Source organism: Dermochelys coriacea, chromosome 2, assembly GCF_009764565.3.
Source record: "Dermochelys coriacea isolate rDerCor1 chromosome 2, rDerCor1.pri.v4, whole genome shotgun sequence".
NCBI classification, from domain to species: domain Eukaryota; kingdom Metazoa; phylum Chordata; order Testudines; family Dermochelyidae; genus Dermochelys; species Dermochelys coriacea.
The window spans coordinates 128,983,613-129,004,905 of record NC_050069.1 but is presented as its reverse complement, the minus strand read 5'-3'; the positions used below and the strand labels follow the sequence as shown (position 1 = coordinate 129,004,905).

Here is a 21,293-nt window from a genome sequence, read left to right as displayed (position 1 = left end):
AGATAATAAAGAGCTGTAATTTGAAAGAGAAATCCAAAGTCTGAATCAGAAGGCAATGCAGCAAATTCCAGGGTTATCCTGGTCATTTGCATTGTGAAATTAGACCAGTCACATTAAGGTTTGTTTTGTTTTTTTAACAACAAAATAGTTAGCTACTATTGAGCCTAGATGATTGGAATCAAATTTTAAGTAAGCAATCACTGTAAGAACTCACTCTATTATTAGATTTAGGCATTTTATCATCAAAAGTCTTTACAAAGTTGGGTTCAGTCCTGCTGATGGTCCACATATATAATCTTCCACTAAGAGATGGGGATGCTCAACACATAAGCGAATCAAGCCACCTATTGATTATGGGACATACCATAAAACTGCTGAATGGGCTTGAACACGTTATTTCATCTCTGTTTCCCATCCCACCATTCATCAGTCTTGTTTATTTAGGCTACAAGCTCTTTGAGACAAAGACATCTCTCCCTTTGTGTTTCTACATTATCTAGCTCAATAGGGGCCCAGTCTTGGTTGTGGCCTCTAGGCACTACCATATTATAAATAATGAAAATCTTGTTTAGGTACTAACAGTTGAAATGATGGTCTAACTGACTTAGCAAAGGGCACATAGTGAATCAGTGTCAGAATCAAGAGCTAAGTAAAATTTTTCAAAAGTGCCTAAATGTAATTTTTAACCGTCACTTTTGCATTTAGAAGTCTAATGCTATGTGTGCACTATGAGGCAGGAATGTGATGGCCAGCTTATGTACACATAGTCATTCTAGCTGTCATTGGGTTAATGAAAGGGTATGTACAAGAGCTGGGAATCACACCACAACTCATACTGTAGACATAGTCTAAAAGCATGTCTAGACTAGAGCTGGAAGTGTAATTTCCCGCTTGGGTAGACATACCAGAGCTAGTTCCAATCAAGATAGCATGCTAAAAATTGCAGTGTAGCCATGGCTACATGGGCAGCAGGGACAGGATAGCTGCCCTGAATACATACCTAGGGTTTCAAATGGGCTACACTGCTATTTTTAGTACACTTGCTTGGTTAAAGCTAGCACTGGTCTGTCTATCCAAGTTGGAAATTTCACCTACAGCTCCTATGTAGTCTCATTGAAAGTCTGTGAGGCTTGTGCTGTTAGTGCCTTAGTCACTTTGAAAATAGGACTTAGTCTCTTAAATCATTTAGGCTCTTTTGAAAACATCATCCATGAGTTCAGGAGTTCCTGTGCTTGAACTATAAAGACTCTTTTCCTGTGCTCCTCTGACCTCACCTAATCTGCTATATTAAAGAGGTTTGGATTATTACATTGGTGTTATGAGGCAATAAATCTTCTGGTATTTGTCATGTACTATTTAACATTTGCCATGGGTCTGAGTGAAGTAGTTATCATTGGGGCAGCCTTGTGATGGGAAGGTCTTGAAAATCTGTGAATTACTGGCAACAGTGATATTTTATGGACTGCATTTGCATGCATCCATGAATGCTTCAATGAACAAGTTGGCAGGTATTTTGACAAAACTGATTAGATGTGGGTGGCAGGTATTTTAAATGTTTTAATACACACACAACTGTTGTACAAAGAGCAATATTCTTATTCCCAAAGGGCTTGATCACACTTGTTCTTAATCTCAAAGCATCTTTTATATATATAGATAGGAGGTTAATAGAGACAGCTGGCTGAAAAGTGATTTGAGAAATATTTTGATATGAGGTCACATAGAAAACTCAATATGAGCTTGGAAATTGCCATTGTTGTGGAAAAAGCCACTACTATTCTTGGATTCATAGATAGGGAGAGCACATGAAAGCCAGCAATGTCACAATCAGAGCTGTATGGGAACAGGAATTTCCATTTTGAAGGAAATTCCACAATTTTGAAATTTGTGTTAATTCTGAATTGGAAAAAATCAAAGAATTTTTAATTTTTTTGCAAAATGAAATTTTTGATTTTTTGTGTGTTTGTTTTGGGTTAATTTAAATACTAAGTTTTTAGAACATCAAAATGTTTTGTTAGGTTTATGACTTTTTAATTTTCAGTTATAATTTATAATATAATATATAATCTAAAATAGATTTTGAAATAAAAAGTTGTTTAATTACAAAAATTCAAATGTTTTGTTCCAATAAGTAGAAACAGAATGGAACATGTAGACCTTATCAAAACAGTTTGTTTAGATTGTTTTAAATGAAGTTTCATCAAAATCAACATGTTCCCACAGAATGTTTTGATTTCAATGAATCAGCATTTCCTCACAGAAAAAAATTTCTATTGGAAAATTTTTCATCAGCTCTAGTAATAATGCTATTCTAGATAGTCTTGATGCAGCCTCAGTTGGAATTTTGGTCTTGTAGTGCTATTATATAATATAAGCTATTTCAGTCCCAGATTATAACAGTATTGAAAAACTAAAAAAAATAAAATTTTAGCCAACAAAGCAGATACAAGGTTGAGATTGCCGACACTAATTATATAGGATCAGATTCGTTCATGATGTGACTACATAATATCAGTGGAGTTGGGATGAATTTGATGCATAGTCTCAAAAAGAGAAATCAAGGGGAACATGATTATAGAGTGTAAACAATATAAATGAAGGAATATAATTTATTCAGAACTGTAAAGGTTCAATTTTTATTTTTAAGATAGATTTGTAGTATATTTTGGAATGAAAAGTCACTTTGAGTCAGAAAATCAAATGTTTCATTTCGAAAGTGTCAAAACAAAACATTTATATATTTTTTTTTTTTGGCTAGGACATTTTTTGATTGTAAAATTCAGCAAAAGTGACTCGATTTTGCTAAATGTTTCAGATGACTCAAATCTGCTTTTTTGGGGGGAAAATGTTTTGAGCAAAAAGTTTTGCTTGGATTTAGTACTGAGTGCTTGAATTTCCTACACATTTTATGGGAAGTTTCAGAAGCCCAGCACCCCTGTGTCTTCCCTGTTAAGTGTGAAAGCTACAGACCCCTTGAATGAACTGCCAAAAGAAATGGTGGAAGCATTCTTACTGCAGATACTCAGGAACAGGATAGATAAAACATTATTGGGAATAATATAGAAAGTACTCCTTTCAATAAGCTGGGGGGTCAAACCAGATGACCCACATCAGCCCTTTTTTACATTTCTGTCTCTGATTCTGTGAAGACAGTGCATCAAACTATAGACAAGGGGAAAATTTCACTGTCATATAGAATGCATGCTAAATCACCATCACTAACAGACCATAGAAGCATGCTCATGCAATAATAATGTTGCTGTGTTCCTACAATTTATTTACTACATTTACTCCTATTATTAGTTTTGTCTCTGCACGCTTCATTGTGGAAAACGATTATATTAAAAAAACATTAAACAGTGTGCTAAACTAAAACTGTTTTTAAAATGAAAACATGCTAATCTAGCAACAGCAAACCCAGTAATTTAAGACTTTTATATTTTTCCCCTTACTTTCAAAGCCATTTTAATATCTGCATTAGGAAAAAGACCAAGATGGACTAAGGGGAGAGATGTTCCTTTCTGATGCTTAGGTCAGCATGGTTGTGCTGCAGCAAAGCTTATGCCAGATTCTGACCCCATCACTAAAACCACAGAGCACCTTACTCTCTGAGTAGCAATCAATGGGACTGCTACTGAAAAAAATGTTCTACTCAACTTAAGTGAAGATGTCAGAATCTTGGCTCTTTGTTTCTATACTGTGATTAGTCTATTTCAGTGTCCTTTATCGTCACTGAACACTGAAAATTGTGTTCAAAGCATCTTTGTCTATGCTGTGTTCTGTGTGATGCTTCATTATGTTAATTTACATTGTATTAAAATAAGTTGCAGCATATTGTTTTGCGCCGTACTAAAGAACGGATCTTATTTGCACACTTTGGATATAATCTAATTGTAGGGGATGTCTGGTGGAAGGAGATTGCCTTTGTATTCTGCTTACAAAACAGACACATTTGATATGCTTCATTTTAACATGCTGTTAGATAATAGCCCTGACATTTTCAAACTTGGATATCTAAAGTTAGCCACTGAAATTCATACTCAGGCACCCAAAATAAGTGGCATTATTTTTCAAAAGGGTTAGTTTCCATTTGACTCCAGTGAAAGTTTTGCTAAAGTAAGGACTGCAGTATTTGCCCCAGGCTTTGAAGGATGGAGAATAAAATGTGAAATATAATATAATTAATATATACACACGTCTGTGTGTGTGTGTAAACATAATAGAAATGTGTTTTTATCTTTTTTTTGAATTAGTTTTTGTATTCAGATATATTTAAAATTGGACTAGTCAATTCCAGTTTGTGCGAGAAACCTGCTACCAACTGCTGCTGAGCCAAAATGCAGGGAGCCCCATGCAGAAAGGAATGTTTCCAAAGTAAACTCTGAAGCAAGTTAGAATTTACTTTCATAAAATGTTTTTCTGTCCGCAAAGACTAAATTATGAATTTTTGTGGTCTGGAGCACTGGGAAACGGGAGGACTCTGTGGTCCAATACAGCACAGAGGGAGACATTTTGTTATCGGTGTAAAAAGAAAAGGAGTACTTGTGGCACCTTAGAGACTAACAAATTTATTATTATTAGTCTCTAAGCTGCCACAAGTACTCCTTTTCTTTTTGGGGATACAGACTAACATGGCTGCTGCTCTGACACCTGTTATCGGTATAATATTTCCAAGTGCCCCTAGACAGCATGGTGTTTTTCTATCCTGTTGCAAAGGTAATTCTTGAATGGTCCTGTTTTGTTGCTGGATGGGATATGACTCAAATATGTCTCTCTCAGACATGAGTGATTAGCACTGCAGGCAGCAGTAACTAATCCCAACAATTGCAATCTCCAGCATCTGCAGCCCAGTAAAGGCTGTTCCCTGCATGGTTACATTGCATTGGGGGTAGGTGAGTTGCTTCTTACATTCACCCATCTGGCATATATCTTCCCATAAACAAGCTTAATTGGAGCCATTATTTGAAACACCTTGTGAAGCAATGGGTTAGCTAGTTGTAGTTCAGATATTATGTAATGAAAATTTGTTTGTGATGCTAACAACAGGTCACAGTCTTGGACATTAAAACATGTCTATAGTGCGAGAGAAAATACTGGCCAGAACAATGAATCTGTTTTATGGGATTTTTACCTGTGCATCAATCAGAAAGGGAGAGAAGGAACCTTGATTTAACATCTTATCCAAAGGACAGCATTGCTAACAGTGCAGAATGTATCCCCTGGTATCCCCGTGCAGTGTCAGCATTAAATGTGAGCAAAAAATGCTGATGTGTTGACTTCAAGCCAATCATATTTTTGTCCAGAGGTTAGAGTTTTATATTTGAACAAATACTCAAGTAAAACTGAGGAAAATTGATACATCAAAGAATTTCTGAGCATAAGTATGATAAAAGCACTTTTAACATGAATATAAAGATCTGAACCAGTCAGCTGCAGAAACATTTTCTCTTTTATATGCAGAAATAATGGGAAATAAAATGACCCAATAAGATATCCACACAAATGGTATTACAATATATTATATGAGGGAGATAAAGAGGGAAACCACACATTTGTCATCAGTCACGCTTGGAAATTTGTACACTTGATAGGATTGAATCTATCTTAGTATGTGAGGACCTCACAGTTTGTAATGTATTAATCCTCACAACACTACTATGAGTTAGGGAAGTACTATCATTCCTGTTTTACTAATAGGAAGCTGAGGCACAGAGAGGGTAAGTAACTTGCCCAAGTTTACACAGGCCATCTGTAGTGAAGCAGGAACTTGAATTCTAGTCTCCCAAATTCTAAACTAGTGCCCTGACCTTTGGAACAGATTGCAAATGCCATTTAAACTCACTGGAAAGGAAGGGTTACAAAGTTATGTTTTTCTCTCATCCTTCTGGTTCCATGGAATAAGTTATTAGGGGAAAGTTTTCATCATGGGGCAAAGTGATATAACTAAGTGCCTCTCACTAATATCAGCTGGGAAGTATCAATGAGCACCTAACTCCCTGGGCACTTCTTTGAAATCTACCATGCTTTATGGGAATGACACCTGGTTATTAGTTACCACACTTCAGCTCCTGTGTCCCCTTACCTGATAAGCTGTTCGCGTCCCCTCCTACAGGAGGATGGCTTAGAGATTCTGAATTTCAGGTCTGAATGACTTGGATTAGTTAGCACCAGTGATTTGAATCTCAGGAGTTTCGACTTAGCACTTTATCTTTCTGAGGGATATAGAATGGGCACTGAGTGCACTGTGCTCTGTGTTCTTTCAAATAAGACATTATAAAAACTAAGGTCCTGTACTTGTGTGCACATTAAAGTTCCCATATTATTTTTGGGAGATGAGGGTTTACTCCAATATTACTAGCTAAATTCCATCCCCTCTCCTCATCCCCATAGTTTTCCATATGGTTGCTGTCCTTCTATATCGGAGATTATTACAGTCCAATGCTGGGTGAAAAGATTCATGTTTATATAAAATTAGTAAAGCTCTACAAGAGGAAACATGCCACAGAAATGATGTATATTATTTTAGAGAGAGAGAGAGATTTGTTAGAAGTAGAGCTATGCAAAAATAATCATACCCCCAAAGAAACTGGTAAAATTATTACCAGTACTTTTTGTACCAGATAGGAAAAAAAATACTTGGGTCATTTTTGGTCAATTTCACCCTCAAGGAAAATCAGTTTTCAGACAGAAAATAAGCAATTGCCATTTTTTCACTTTCTAAAGCTCCTATTTGTCTGTCTATCTAGTTGGAAGTAAAGGTCAGATTTGAAATACTGTAACTTCTTCTGCCACTCTTGGTCTCAATCCAAATCTTACACAGAGATCTTTACTAAAATGGAGGGTCACTGGCCGGAGAGGGAGTGTCTCTTGAACAATGGTGGAAAAGGTTAATCAAAGAAAATAGCAAATATATTAAATAAATATCTAAGATGTACATAAAAATCAAACAAAATCAGTATAAATTAATCACTTTAAGCTAAATGCTCCAGTTTCCTTTTGGTCATGTAAATACAAGGCAAAGGGATAAGTACAAGAAAGGGGTGAAGAAGCATGTATTGTATAAGGACTTGTCTTCACCATGGGGAGAGCAACACTTCTGCAATAGATGCAACAGGCATCAATTTAGCGGGTCTAGTGAAGACTTACTAAATCAACAGAAGAGCGCTCGCTGATCAACCCCAGTACTCCAGCTCTCTTAGAAGAGTAAAGGAAGTTAACCAGAGAGTGTATCCTGTCAATGGAGTGCAGTGAAGACTCCGGGGTAAGTCAACCTAAGCTACGTCAACGCCAGCTACATTATTCACATAGCTGGAGTAGCGTAACTTAGGTCAATTTACCACTTTAGTGAAGAAAAGTCCTAAGTCTTTACCCCCCAAATCTGCAAACGTTCCTGTATGTGAAAAATGCATAGTCAGTGCTTCTCTGGCTTCCCAAGCTATTCATATATGTCCAGACAGTCATGTGATATGTCTGTGAATGTATGTGTTATATAATTTGAGAACCATGACCTCAGGCCCTTCCATGTGTCAGTAATTCCTTGGAATGTGATAATTTGGAAATTTTTGTAAATCTACCTTCTCATGGGTTTTCCCATGTTTGCCATGATCTGTCTCCTAATGTTCCTAATCCTCCATTTTTATATCATTTAATGCGTCTAATTATTGTAGCTCAAAAGCCCTTTTGCTGTTTCAGTAGGAAAAAAAGGTAGGCATAAGTGGACATAAAATCTGTACAAAGAATTAAGACCTTGGCCTTACAATCAAATCCATGCAGGAGGATCTTTATGCCTGCACAAAATCCCACTGAATTCAATGCACAGAACCTACAGGATCAAAGCCCGCGGCTATAAGCTCCTTATAGCAGAGACATGTCATTTTGTCAGTAAAGTGCTATTCACATTGTATATGTCACTGTATAAATTATTTAAAATAATTATAATTCAGGAAGAAATAAGCATAATTTGAGAATACAAATGAAATTAGAGAAGTGAATAACAAGGCCTCAGTGGATTTTTCCCAGTAAAATGAAAAAACATAACCTGAAAAATGGAGATTTCCCCAACTAAGAATATTCTTCATCAAATTTAGTGCATAATATTAGCAATGAGTCCCATATAAATTATTGATGAACATGAAGTATTAGATTACTGTGTAGAAAGAGCTGTATCAATACTAAAAAAGTTCTCAGATCCCTGGGAAAAAAAACACATTTAATTTGTTTTGCACATTTGAAAATGGAAATATTTTGCTTTCTTACCTTGATATTTTTTTAAAAAAAATTGAGCACAGAACTGTCATTTTGCTTCAAATATTTTTCTGTGAAAATGTCAAAATTTCTCTCTAAGAAAGATTTGTATAATGAATACTAAAGAATCCTTAATTTAAAAAAAACAGGAAAAATGTAAATATACAAATGTAAATATACATATACGATATTACATACACACAATTGAGGAAACTACAGATTTTGACACTATATAGTGGATTTGAAACTTATTAAAAGTTGCAAATATCAGCTGAAACCTAATTCTCACAAAATGGGTCATAGTACTGTACAAAATATTCTATCTACAGTATCTATACTATGCAGTGTGAGAGTTTGGAGTGCAAAGGCTATATCTGACCACAGAATGTGGTATATCACTGTATGAAAAAGTCGTTGTTTCTCTTCACTCTGGTTGCTTTTCTTTTCATGCTAACTCAAAGCTAGGCACACTTCCCCCCCCCCCGACACACACACATAATCAGAGCATATTTTGTCAACTAACACTCCCAGATTTTTAATCTAATAGAAATGGGTTTTGTAGAGCATAACAAGGCCATGAGGCTCATCCTTATTCCTTGCCCTCTTGCACCTGAGACTGGGGAAAAAGTGTTCTATGAAGCATAAAAATATAAATATTCCTTGATGGAATTTTACACAAATTTTTAAATTAATTCTTATTGATTTGAAGCAAACTCAGAAATAGAAAACATGAGGTTTATCATATGTTACCGCAGCTTTTCCTGTAAGAGTTTCAGAGGTGGAATAACCAATGTCCCCTGAGTAATCGGCAGCTATGATGTCACAATGCAGAAGAAAGGTGATGGAATACTCTGAAGCAAACATTTCAGTGTAGTCTCATTGAAAGCCATTAGGGTACATGGTACTTAGGCTTTGTCTACACTGGCACCTGAAAGACAAAAGTTTTGCCTACGAAAAGCATTGGTGTAAAGGATCCTTTGTCCAAAGGAGCATTCTCCTGCCGACAAAGCTAATGCCTCTCATTGGGGATGGAAGTTTTTTGTTGGCAGGAGAGCTCTTTCCTGCCGACAAACAGCGGCTATACCACACGCCTTTTAGCGGCACAGCTGTGTCTCTAAAAGCTTTATAGTGTAGACACAAAGTCTGTCTTTTGAGGGAGATTATGCACATGGTGAACAGTGATAATGCTATTTTTAAAACAATCATTCCTCCTATTTATCTGAGTGTGTGTGTGGCTGTAGCAAGTGCTTGTAAAGAGAGAGAGAGAGCACACAGCCCTTAGTTGCATCTGTTCAATCTGACTGAAACTAATGGAGTTGACAGATAAATGAATGTGGTTTGACTTTATATTACACCTATTCTTATTATGAAAATGAAGTCAATCTGAAGATTAAAAAATATATTCTGAAGGATGTTTACCAACTGTATACTGGAGATTGGTGAATGAGGAAAACTAGAAAACCTTTCCTGCTGACATTAAGAGGGCAGGTAGAGAAGTGTGTAATATTGACCTGGTTCAAGACAGATTTGTTTCCAACCACTTTACTGCTTCTATTACTAACTTATCTTTTCACAATTTCCTTCAAATTTAACATTTTCTTTTAAAACTTCAGAAAAGTCACTTTCATACTGGCTTTTCCTTTAATAAACATAACTTTTATCTGTGATCGTGAAAGGTAAGACGATAGTAGACTAGATATAAATATATACAACGGTATAACATACATTTTACCTTTTCCTTTATAGATTGTTCTTGAAAAGCCTCAGTTGAAATGATGTTGCTGAATTTATTTTCAGTTTCAAATGTGTACTTAATAAACAGGTATTTTAAAATCTATGGATGCTTCACGGAATACTTTTCTTGTAATATTTCCACTTTCCAATGTAGTGCAAAGAATAATCACCTCCTTCTATGTAGAAGCTGAATACTTCATCCTAAAAAGGACATCATCAGTCCTTTGTGTCCTTTGGAATATCGGAATTGCCATATGAGATCAGGCAATTGTTCCTTCCAGTCTGGTGTACTATCTCTGACAGCAGCCAATAGTTCAGAACAAGGTGCAAAAATCTCCATAATGGACAACTACGGAATTCATGTCCTTAGGGGAAGTTTATTTCAAGCACCTATAAGCCACTGGTGCAGAGTGGATTCCACAGTTTAATTATAATATGTTCAGATAAATATATATTCCTCTTATCCTTTACGTTTCTTCCTTTCAGTTTATGTTTCCCTTTACTTTTGTATTATCTGAGAGGTTAAATAGCATCACTCAATTTGTCTCCTCTAAGTCATTCATTATTTCATATAATTCAGCATCTACTATATAAACTGAACAGTCCTAGTGTGAAGTCCTGTTCCCATTGGAGATACAATCTTTTCAGTTTCTCTACATGTAGAAGTATCTCCAAGTCTCCGATCATTTCAATCACTCATCTCCGAATTCTTCTTTTTCTGTGGTAGTCTTTACTGAGACATGCTGATCAGAACAGAATATTCCAGGAATGAAATCATGGCCCTATTGAAATCAAGGGAAAAACTCCCTTTGACTTCCTTGGGGCCAAAAATTAATGTTCATTGTTTTGACAACCGTTGATTTATAGTGTGATTTTGATACATTTTTCAGAGCTTCAGTTTTCATTTTCTGTCCCATTACTTATGTAACTCCAAGCATTTTGTTTTGATTTGCCTTTACCGAAACTGGCGAGCTTGTCCCTATTGCATCATGTTAAACTAGGTGTTTTATAACTCATTTAAATTCTTATTTGAATACATTTACATAGTACTTGAGGAAGACTCACTGGTCTGTAATTCCTATACTCCGTCCTAATACTATTTAAAAATATAGTTACAACACATATTGCCCTCCAGTCCTTCAGTATAGAGGTTGATTTCAATGAGAAATTGCTTTTTGAGTTTGGTTTTTGACTAACTTACTCATTTATAAAATGTACTCTGTAATGATCTCATCTTGTTCCTCCTCCATATCAGCTATATTTTCTATTCTCCTCTTTACTATCTGCTGCAGAGTTACCTTAGTAATATTGGCACCACTAACTGATCTCTGTCTGACTTGAGTGTTCCTTGATAGTTGGTGAAAAGAAAAGGAGTACTTGTGGCACCATAGAGACTAACAAATTTATTTGAGCATAAGCTTTCGTGAGCTACAGCTCACTTCATCAGATGCATGCAATGAAAAATACAGTGGGGAGATTTATATACATAGAGAACATGAAACAATGGATGTTACCATACACACTGTAACAAGGGTGATCAGGTAAGGTGAGTTATTACTAGCAGGAGAGCAGGGGTGGGGGGGACCTTTTGTAGTGATAATCAAGGTGGGCCATTTCCAGCAGTTGATAAGAACGAGTGAGGAATGGTGTGTGTTTGTGTGGGGGAATAACATGGGGAAATAGTTTTACTTTATGTAATCACACATCCACTCCCAGTCTTTATTCAAGCCTAAGTTAATTGTATCCATTTGCAAATTAATTCCAATTCAGCAGTCTCTCATTGGAGTCTGTTTTTGAAGGTTTTTTGTTGAAGAATTGCCACTCTTAGGTCTGTAATCGAGTTACCAAAGAGATTGAAGTGTTCTCCGACTGGTTTTTGAATGTGATAATTCTTGACGTCTGATTTGTGTCCATTTATTCTTTTAAGTAGAGACTGTCCAGTTTGGCCAATGTACATGGCAGAGGGACATTGCTGGCACATGATGGCATATATCACATTGGTAAATATGCAGGTGAATGAGCCTCTGATAGTAGTGTGGCTGATGTGATTAGGCCCTATGATAGTGTTCCCTGAATAGTTATGTGGACACAGATGGCAACGGACTTTGTTGCAAGGATAGATTCCTGGGTTAGCATTTTTGTTGTGTGGTTGCTGGTGAGTATTTGCTTCAGGTTGGGGGCTGTCTGTAAGCAAAGACTGGCCTGTCTCCCAAGATCTTTGAGAGTGATGGGTCGTCCTTCTGGATAGGTTGTAGATCCTTGATAATGCGTTGGAGAGGTTTTAGTTGGGGGCTGAAGGTGATGGCTAGTGGCGTTCTGTTATTTTCTTTGTTGGTCCTGTCCTGTAGTAGGTGACTTCTGGGTACTCTTCTGGCTCTGTCAATCTGTTTCTTCACTTCAGCAGGTGGGTATTATAGTTGTAAGAATGCATGATAGAGATCTTGTAGGTGTTTGTCTCTGTCTAAGGGGTTGGAGCAAATGCGGTTGTATCGTAAAGCTTGGCTGTAGACAATGGATTGTGTGGTGTGGTCTGGATGAAAGCTGGAGGTATGTAGGTAGGAATAGCAGTCAGTAGGTTTCCAGTATAGGGTGGTGTTTATGTGACCATCGCTTATTAGCACCGTAGTGTCCAGGAAGTGGATCTCTTGTGTGGACTGGTCCAGGCTGAGGTTGATGGTGGGATGGAAATTGTTGAAATCATGTTGGAGTTCCTGTCCTTGCAACAAAGCCCGTTGCCATCTGTGTCCACATATCTATTCAGGGGACACCATTATAGGGCCTAATCACATCAGCCACACTACTATCAGAGGCTTGTTCACCTGCACATTTACCAATGTGATATATGCCATCATGTATCAGCAATGCCCCCTGCCATGTACATTAGCCAAACTGGACAGTCTCTATGTAAAAGAATAAATGGACACAAATCAGACGTCAAGAATTATCGCATTCAAAAACCAGTCGGAGAACACTTCAATCTCTTTGGTCACTTGATTACAGACCTAAGAGTGGTATTCTTCAACAAAAAACCTTCAAAAACAGACTCCAACGAGGACTGCTGAATTGGAATTAATTTGCAAACTGGATACAATTAATTTAGGCTTGAATAAAGACTGAGAGTGGATGTGTCATGACACAAAGTAAAACTATTTCCCCATGTTTGTTCCCCCCCCATACACACACACACACTGTTCCTCAGATGTTCTTGTCAACTTCTAGAAATGGCCCACCTTGATTATTACTACAAAAGGCTTCCCCACCCCCCGCCCCGCTCTCCTGCTGGTAATAGCTCACCTTACCTGATCACTCTTGTTACAGTGTGTATGATAACACCCATTGTTTCATGTTCTCTATGTATATAAATCTCCCCACTGCATTATCCACTGAATGCATCCAATGAAGTGAGCTGTAGCTCACGAAAGCTTATGCTCAAATAAATTTGTTAGTCTTTAAGATGCCACAAGTACTCCTGTTTTTTTGCAGATACAGACTAACATGGCTGCTACTCTGAAACTTGATAGTTGGTGGTTTCCCCCCACTTCCTAGTTTACACAGCCCTTTCCCCTCAAAACTTTAGCATTGTCTCTGCCGCAAAGTTCCCAGTTCAGTGTCTGATAAATTCAAACATCATCTTCTCATCAACTCACTGTGACTTTGAATTTGGCTGTGTACTTGGAACCAGATACATTTCAAAGAAAGCTACAGCAGAGGCCCTGAACTTCAGCCTACTTTCTAATCTAAATTTAGCTTTCAAGACTTGTCTTCTACACTCCTCTAATTCACTGATACGCAGTATGTACCACTGCTAATATAGATATTGCATATGAGGCATAAATTAACTCAAATGTATGTGGATAATACAAATAATATTTTGCTGTGATTATGACAAATGTTATTTCAAGAAAAAAATGGATTATTCTGCATAGAGAGATAAAAAGGAATGAATATAGGTGACCAGTAAATCCTAGACATTGAATTGCAAAGAGGTCATTCCTACTTAAATGTCATTTCCATAATGCACTGGTTACTCAGTTCAGCTCACATGCAATATAGACCTTGGCCATATAAGTGGGATCTGTGCCATTTCTAGTTGCACAGTCAGTTTTCATGTATTCATGTATTAGCCTACCTTCTAAATTTTGGCTATGCTTTCTGTCATTATCCCTTATATTATCCCTTATATAAAATAGTCCCTATTTTCCATATCTGTTGTTTTTTGTTGTTGTTGTTTTTCTTTATGCCTTTTCTGTCTGTGCGATATTAATTGGCTTAAATTTATGTAACTTGATTTAACTAGATAGGAACATAGAACCGGGAGGACTTCTGGGGTCCTGAAGATCAGTCCCCTGCCATCTCAGGCAACCACATCATATAATCCCATTCATAAATTTATTATGCTCCATCTTAAAACAAATTAGGCTGTTTGCCCCCACTACTGCTATTGGGAGGCTGTTCCAGAATCTCACTCCTCTGATGGTTAGAACCTTCTAATTTCCAGCCTAAATGTATTCATGGACAGTTTATACTCATTTGTTCTTATGCCATCTTAATCCTTTAGTTTAAATAGCTCCTTTCTCTCCATGGTGCTTACCCCCATGACATAGTTATGGAAAGCAATCATCATCCCTTTCAGCCTTGTTTTTGCTAAGCTAAACAACCCGAGTTCTTTCAAGAGATCCACAACTTTCACACCTAATATGCTAGTCACTGAATGGTTTGCATGGTTGTCACATACCCTGCTGACAGTATTCTGAATTATCAAATTCAATACTGTCACAGCCTGTCTAAATCTCGCAAGTGTACTCCAGTCTCCTGGAAAGCATATCCCATCTAAGAAAGTTTACCCATTCAACCCACGTTGGTTCTTTCCCAATCTGCCATTCGCTTTCTAAGCAAGAGGAAGGGAGAAAACTGTTCTAAGTTGTACCTTGCCTACAGTGTTTCTGTTCAGTGTCTTCAGAATCTGTTTGTACATCCCATCAATGAGTTCTGGCCTCAAGATGCCGTACGGTAGTGAAGTTCTGAGGGCCAGAGTCTGCTTACACCCGTCATACACATATGTCATTTGGACACAAGCCAAGTGGTCAGGCATTCTGCACAATAAACTGTTTGTCTGTTTTCAACTGATTTTACTTCAGTCCACAAACAACTAATTAAGCAACCTACTACCCTTACTGCCAAACTCCGCTGTGCTCATTCTGTCAGAGCCATTCTCTGAGCTCTAACTACTGTAGCTATATAAATTTATATTTATATTACCACCATCACCATAGTCTCTGGACATTTCACAGACAGCAGCCTCTACTGCCAAGAAACTGGATCCAATTCTGTTCTCTCACATTCCCTACTGACTCTAATGGGGCTGTACTGATGTACATGAGATCAGAACTGGGCACTTTGTCTTTGATACCAAACTATTCCAGTGCAGTTCTTTCTTTAGAAATAAATTTAAAGTGAAAAACTATAGATACATTCTCAAAACCTTTTTCTTTACAGATTTTTATCAAAATAAACCTCACCTCACAATTGGAAATAATTCTGTTTATTCCCTATTTTCCATATCTCTTTAAGAGAACCATTATTTGTGTTCTTTATAGCTCAGCAACTAATGTAGGAATTCCCCTTTCATATCAACAAAATGAAGTTTTTTTCTAATGCTTTCATATTTGTGCTACTGTTGCCAAGGACAGTGGTGAGTTTCTTGAAGTTATTTTGAGAACACATGTATCTGTCAGAAATGCTTATTGGTACTTTGCCACTCTCAACAATGCCATTTTGCAGAATTGATACAGCAGATCATGACATTAAATCACGGTGATTAAGCACAGATACATCCACAACAACCAGTTGCCCCACTTGCACATGTGCTTTATATCCACCCATCTCTGTTGGAGAGACCATCTCTATTCAAGAAACAATTAGACTCTTAGGTAATTATGAGAGCTTTTGATGAATGCCTATAGTGGCATGCTGGTCGATAATAGCTACAGCATTATATTACAAACAAAGAACGGAGAATTATTTTCTTTTGAGAACATATTCCTCACCCTACTATTCCTACAAGCACTTCATGTTTTGCTTTTCAATGCTGCCATTGTGAATAGCTGTAAAACATTTATTTCATTTAAAAAAATCTCCTTAGACTGAAATAGTAATTCTTTCCTCTCCCCCTCCCCCCTCCCATATGTTTTATATTTCGACAGAGAGAGATGGTGGAATGTTTTTGTGGGGGTAGGAATGAGCAAAATGAGTTGAGATATTAATAAGAACACATTTTGATACATAAATGATTTCTTTACTTATATATTTACAGATTGCTGTGTGTAAAGATGCAGAAATGTCCAATTGATTGGAATGTTAATATTCCTATACAAAATCTAGTTGGACATGTTATAGAAGTGGTATTTGGAAGTGATGCAAAAGTAGCTAGTAGTAGCTGATAAAATCATTATGTATACATTCCCATTTTGCTGTGACGAGTTTAAAACAGCCATAAAGAAGCCCGTGGTGTGCAAAAAGGCATAAAAAGTGGATGAAAATGAAACAAATAATCAAAACCAGGTTTCTGATCAGGAGTGATATGTTCCTGGTTACAGGAATTATTGAATAGATAGTCACAGAAGCTTGTACTACTATTTAAATACACCAAATAATAACCTCTCCATTCTACTCAGGAGTTACTTTTATCCTAGAATCCCCAAAAGCTGTTTTATATTTTATATAAGGATAAGTTATACCTACCAACTTCAGACATTTCAGGAACTCTGGCGATGTACATGTCCTTTGTAAATTTTGGTTCATTGTCATTGATATCATGGATTTTAATGATAAATTCAGATTCCGGCTCCACTTGTCTTCCAGTCTTTCTGTCTATAGCCTTGGCACGTAGCACATACAGGGACTTTTCTTCTCGGTCCAATTTCTTTGCAGCATGAATATCTCCTGTATTTTCATTTATAATGAACAGACTGCCAGCCCCATCTCCTGTTAATATGTATTTTAAATTTCCATCTCCTTTATCTTGGTCAGTGTGTAGCTTCAGGGAGGTAGAAAAGAAGAATTCTATAAATATATGTATTGTTATTACAGACCAAATCATTCAGCATATATGAATAAGTCTGTACAAATCTTGACTGTAATTGAGGTCAGCAGTGATTATCTTCTGTCTCACTGTTGGAAAAATTACAAATTTGAAACTCAGTCACACACATAAAATATCTCTAAACAAATTTGTAAGGACACAAGGGAATGTAGAAGATAATGCAGTAACATTTATAATAATCCAATGATAACAAAAATGATGTTTCTTTCAACAGTCTGTCCAGAAACCCAGAGAAGTCTCATTATTGAAGATAAGAGACATCTAAAACTCTCAAGTCCTTTTTGTAAGATAAAACTAGGATTTATGTGTAGAATAGAACAAGTTGCTTTATATCAGTGATGAACAGATTGGTGTTAAGGACTAGAGCTTTCTGAAATTCCCAAAAGCACATGTAAAAGTTCTAACTGAAGAACCTTACAGTTTTATTCCAATTTTTTCTTGAGGGTCATCTATCTCAGTTAATGATTTACTCCCTCCCCCTAGCTCCCATGCTCTGGTCCCCTCTATATACAAGAAACAATTTTCAAGAACACTAGGGGGTAAACTTTCAGAGCATTGCGTGGAATTTAGCAGCTCTCTTCCTGTTAAAATTAAAGGGATGCCACATGGCTAAATCTTTATTCTTATTCTTCTCATCCTCATAATTCAGCATATATGGAAATACATTTCCTTTTTAAGGACATCTGTGATGTGTAGTCAGCACAGTTTTCATCATCAAGAAATCCCAACTATGTTGCATCCTACTGGCATCTGACAAGGATTTGATAACTTGATGCGTCATGATATTATTTTGGTTAGACAAAGTCACATTAAAAGAAAGATTCCTTCTGTCCATTTTTAAACGGGCACTCAACCTAAAAAAACCACTGCATGTTATAAGTAGGTGTTCTTCAAGATCTAGTTCCAGAAAAATTCCTCAATGCCATTTATTTTTCTGCTGGTATGTTCATGCTACCACTCTTACTCTGACAGTTTCTGTCTCCACATCTTCTGCTGTTACATCTTCCTAATACTCTGACTGGCTGGGTTCTTGCCAAAATGAGGAATAAAATATTAAATGCTAAAAAATGGAGTTATTGATACAAAGGGACTCTGTACTGAATTCTGCATTAAGTACCTATTTATTTTCCTCTTCCAAGGGCCAAAACCTGTTCATTTTACTCATGCTATCAGTATGGCCTTGTTTACTGTAAGACAAGTAGATGAAATAGTTACGGTGTGATGACAATGCTAATGCCACTTGTTTCTGATCTATACTGTACTTCAAACCATTGGTTGCATGACTGTAGTTAATGGCTACTAACATTTCTAAGGTTTCAGAGTAGCAGCCGTGTTAGTCTGTATTCGCAAAAAGAAAAGGAGTACCCGTGGCACCTTAGAGACTAACAAATTTATTAGAGCATAAGCTTTCGTGAGCTACAGCTCACTTCATCGGATGCATTTGGTGGAAAAAGCAGAGGAGAGATTTATACACACACACACACACACACACACAGAGAACTGTGTGTGTGTATATAAATCTCTCCTCTGCTTTTTCCACCAAATGCATCCGATGAAGTGAGCTGTAGCTCACGAAAGCTTATGCTCTAATAAATTTGTTAGTCTCTAAGGTGCCACGGGTACTCCTTTTCTTTTAACATTTCTAAGGTTTACATAGGACAGAGTGAAAACTTCACCCTACTAAAATCAATGGATGTTTTACCATTGACATCCATGGAGCCAGGATTGCACCCAAAAGTGCCTGATCCTGCAATTACACCAAGAGAAGTATGATTCGATCTGTACAATGGGACGTCTTACATGAGCAAATCAAGCAGGATATAAGCTATAGTATAAACGTAGCATTAGTTCAATGGTGAAACTCATATATATATATATATACACACAACATACAGTATCTCAAAATACCAATATGGTATTTGGACTTTATGCCTGTTTTGATATTTGGTATCCACTGTACGTGGAGTATAAAGAAATGCCATGCATAAAGATAATTTAAAAAATATTGGTCATTATACATTTTATTTCAAGAATAAAATGGATTTATCTGAATACCAAGGTTAAAGTAAATCAGGTGGTGTTAAATAAATCAGAGACATTGATCACAAACAGGTCATCAAGTGTTATTTCCATGGGCACTGTCATCTTATTTTATCTGTAATGTTGACCACAGCTACATATGTGGAACTTGCACACTCAGTTTTCACACATTAGTAAATTAACATACTTTGTATATTTTGGATATACTGGTAATTTCTGTCATTGTCCCTTGTTTCTTCTTCTCTTTCTTGTATCTGTGCACTGTACAAGGTGTATAACTGCTGGCTTAAATTCATGTAACTTGTTTAGTGATTATTTTTCCTGGTAGATGTTTATTTGGAATTCCCAGGCAATAGAATATGAGTATATAGGTTCAGACCAAATAGGATTATTTATATATCTATTTGGGGCCTGATCTTGCATCTGCCTGCATACAATACACCTGTTGGGCCTGATTCTAGAAGTGTTCTGTATATGCAGCTCCCACTAACGTCAAAAGAATTTCTACCTGCGGAAGGCTTTCAAGTTAGGGAAGAAATCCTGGCCCTATTAAAGTCAATGCAAGTTTTGCTATTGAATTCAGTGGAGATAGCTGGCTTTCATTAAGTAGTATCATAGGCAGCTTATGTGCTCTGTGATTTTCAAATTATTTTTTTCAATGTTATTTTTTAAGTGAAGGACAATTATTTTAATTACATCACTGATGAATCCTTAAGATCCTTAGGGCCAAATTCAACCCTGATATAAGTAAATACAATCCCACTGAAGTCAATAAAATTACTGAAGTCATTTCAATCTTCTGTGCTGCCTGGCTGCATCTGGCAATTATATTACCAAGTCAATGCAAGCTTGAATTCATATTCAAAAATCTAAATACTAAGATTTTCTACACCGTATATACTCTTCATTTGAAGAATCCTTTCATGCGTGGCTTAAGCATTTTTTAATCTTTGTATGTTTTGTCAAATAACTCTGCTTTCAGTAACTTCTTAAATTATTCAGATTAAAAAGAAGTTTGTACTGTATCTTACCTTGTAAATGTTTTAAGTCAAGCTAATAACAATAAAAACTCAAATTTACATAATGCTTTTCATTACAGTCCTTTTCAAACAGGAAGTGATATACAATCTTGACACTGAAAGATTGCTTCACCAACCTCCTGCATCCAATATCTGCAGCTGTTAAATTAGTGGACAATGACACTATATAATAGCATATGAACTAGAGGATACCCACTTTTATCTTCTATGTTGTTTTCTACCCTGGGAACCCACTCCTTTTTCTTGGGCACTATCCAACTCCCTCTAAAGTTAATGGAAAGTCAGAGTTGAATTTGGCCCATTGTTCTCCATGTGACTTTCCTCTCCTCATTCACATCCCTTCTTGACATACATTTCTTTCATGACTCCTTTCTTTGATGATCCACCAGTGGTAAATTCATTTTAATTAAAAACAAAAAACCAAAATAGAAGGGACAGTGCATAGAGCCAACTTGATGTTTTGACCATCAGTCTTTGTAGTAGGTATATTACACTGTTTTGCCTGTATCTAATTGAGACTGTAAGGCCCTTGGAGAAGGGATTGTCTTCCTCTATGTTTGCATAAAGCTCAACACATTGTTCACACTCAATCATTGCCAATTTGCCAAATTGAAACTGATGGACACCTGAATGGATTCTGATCCACTAGTCCACCTATCTAGCTTCTTGGCAGACCTTGTGGTAGGGAGGTTGGGAGCTGGTAGTTTCTGTGCTTCCAGGGTCCTTATCTTCTCAGCTACCTGCTTGGCAGGATACTGAGAAGTTGAAAAGCTTGGGAGCTCCAGTTATTAGGATCCTGAGGAGTCTGGAAGTTCAGAGAGCACATGTCATTTTGGAAACATCAAAAGGTTTCTGCTGTGGGAAGGTTTTAGTGTTCCTAAAATAAAATATTATGGACTTACAGGTCCACACACACACAAAAAGTTTTGAGATTTGTACCAATTTGGAAAAATAAATTTTCCAAAAACATGACTTTTTTTGTGGACCTGGAAGTCCCTTTCCCAGGCAGCTCTACAAATAAAACATCCCTGTGAGACTGCATGGGGGTATTTAAATAGAAAGAATGTAAATACCCAATTGAATATTTTATTGATTTAATATTCCTTTTCTTGTAAAAAGTGTCATGGAGTTTT

The 21,293-nt window shown here is 36.7% G+C and overlaps 1 protein-coding gene across 4 annotated transcripts in view; it reads right to left on the bottom strand.

Moving 5' to 3' along the window:
* Nucleotides 1-21,293, bottom strand: part of LOC119851904 (cadherin-9) — a 123,500-nt gene that overhangs the window by 35,863 nt on the left and 66,344 nt on the right. For 3 of the 4 annotated variants that reach the window (XM_038392501.2, XM_043508435.1, XM_038392500.2), the window contains one exon: nucleotides 16,720-17,014. The exons of the other annotated variant lie outside the window; for it this stretch is intronic. In XM_038392501.2, coding sequence (XP_038248429.1) covers nucleotides 16,720-17,014 — 295 coding nt within the window. The remainder of the gene's footprint in view (nucleotides 1-16,719; nucleotides 17,015-21,293) is intronic. 4 annotated transcript variants of the gene reach the window in all.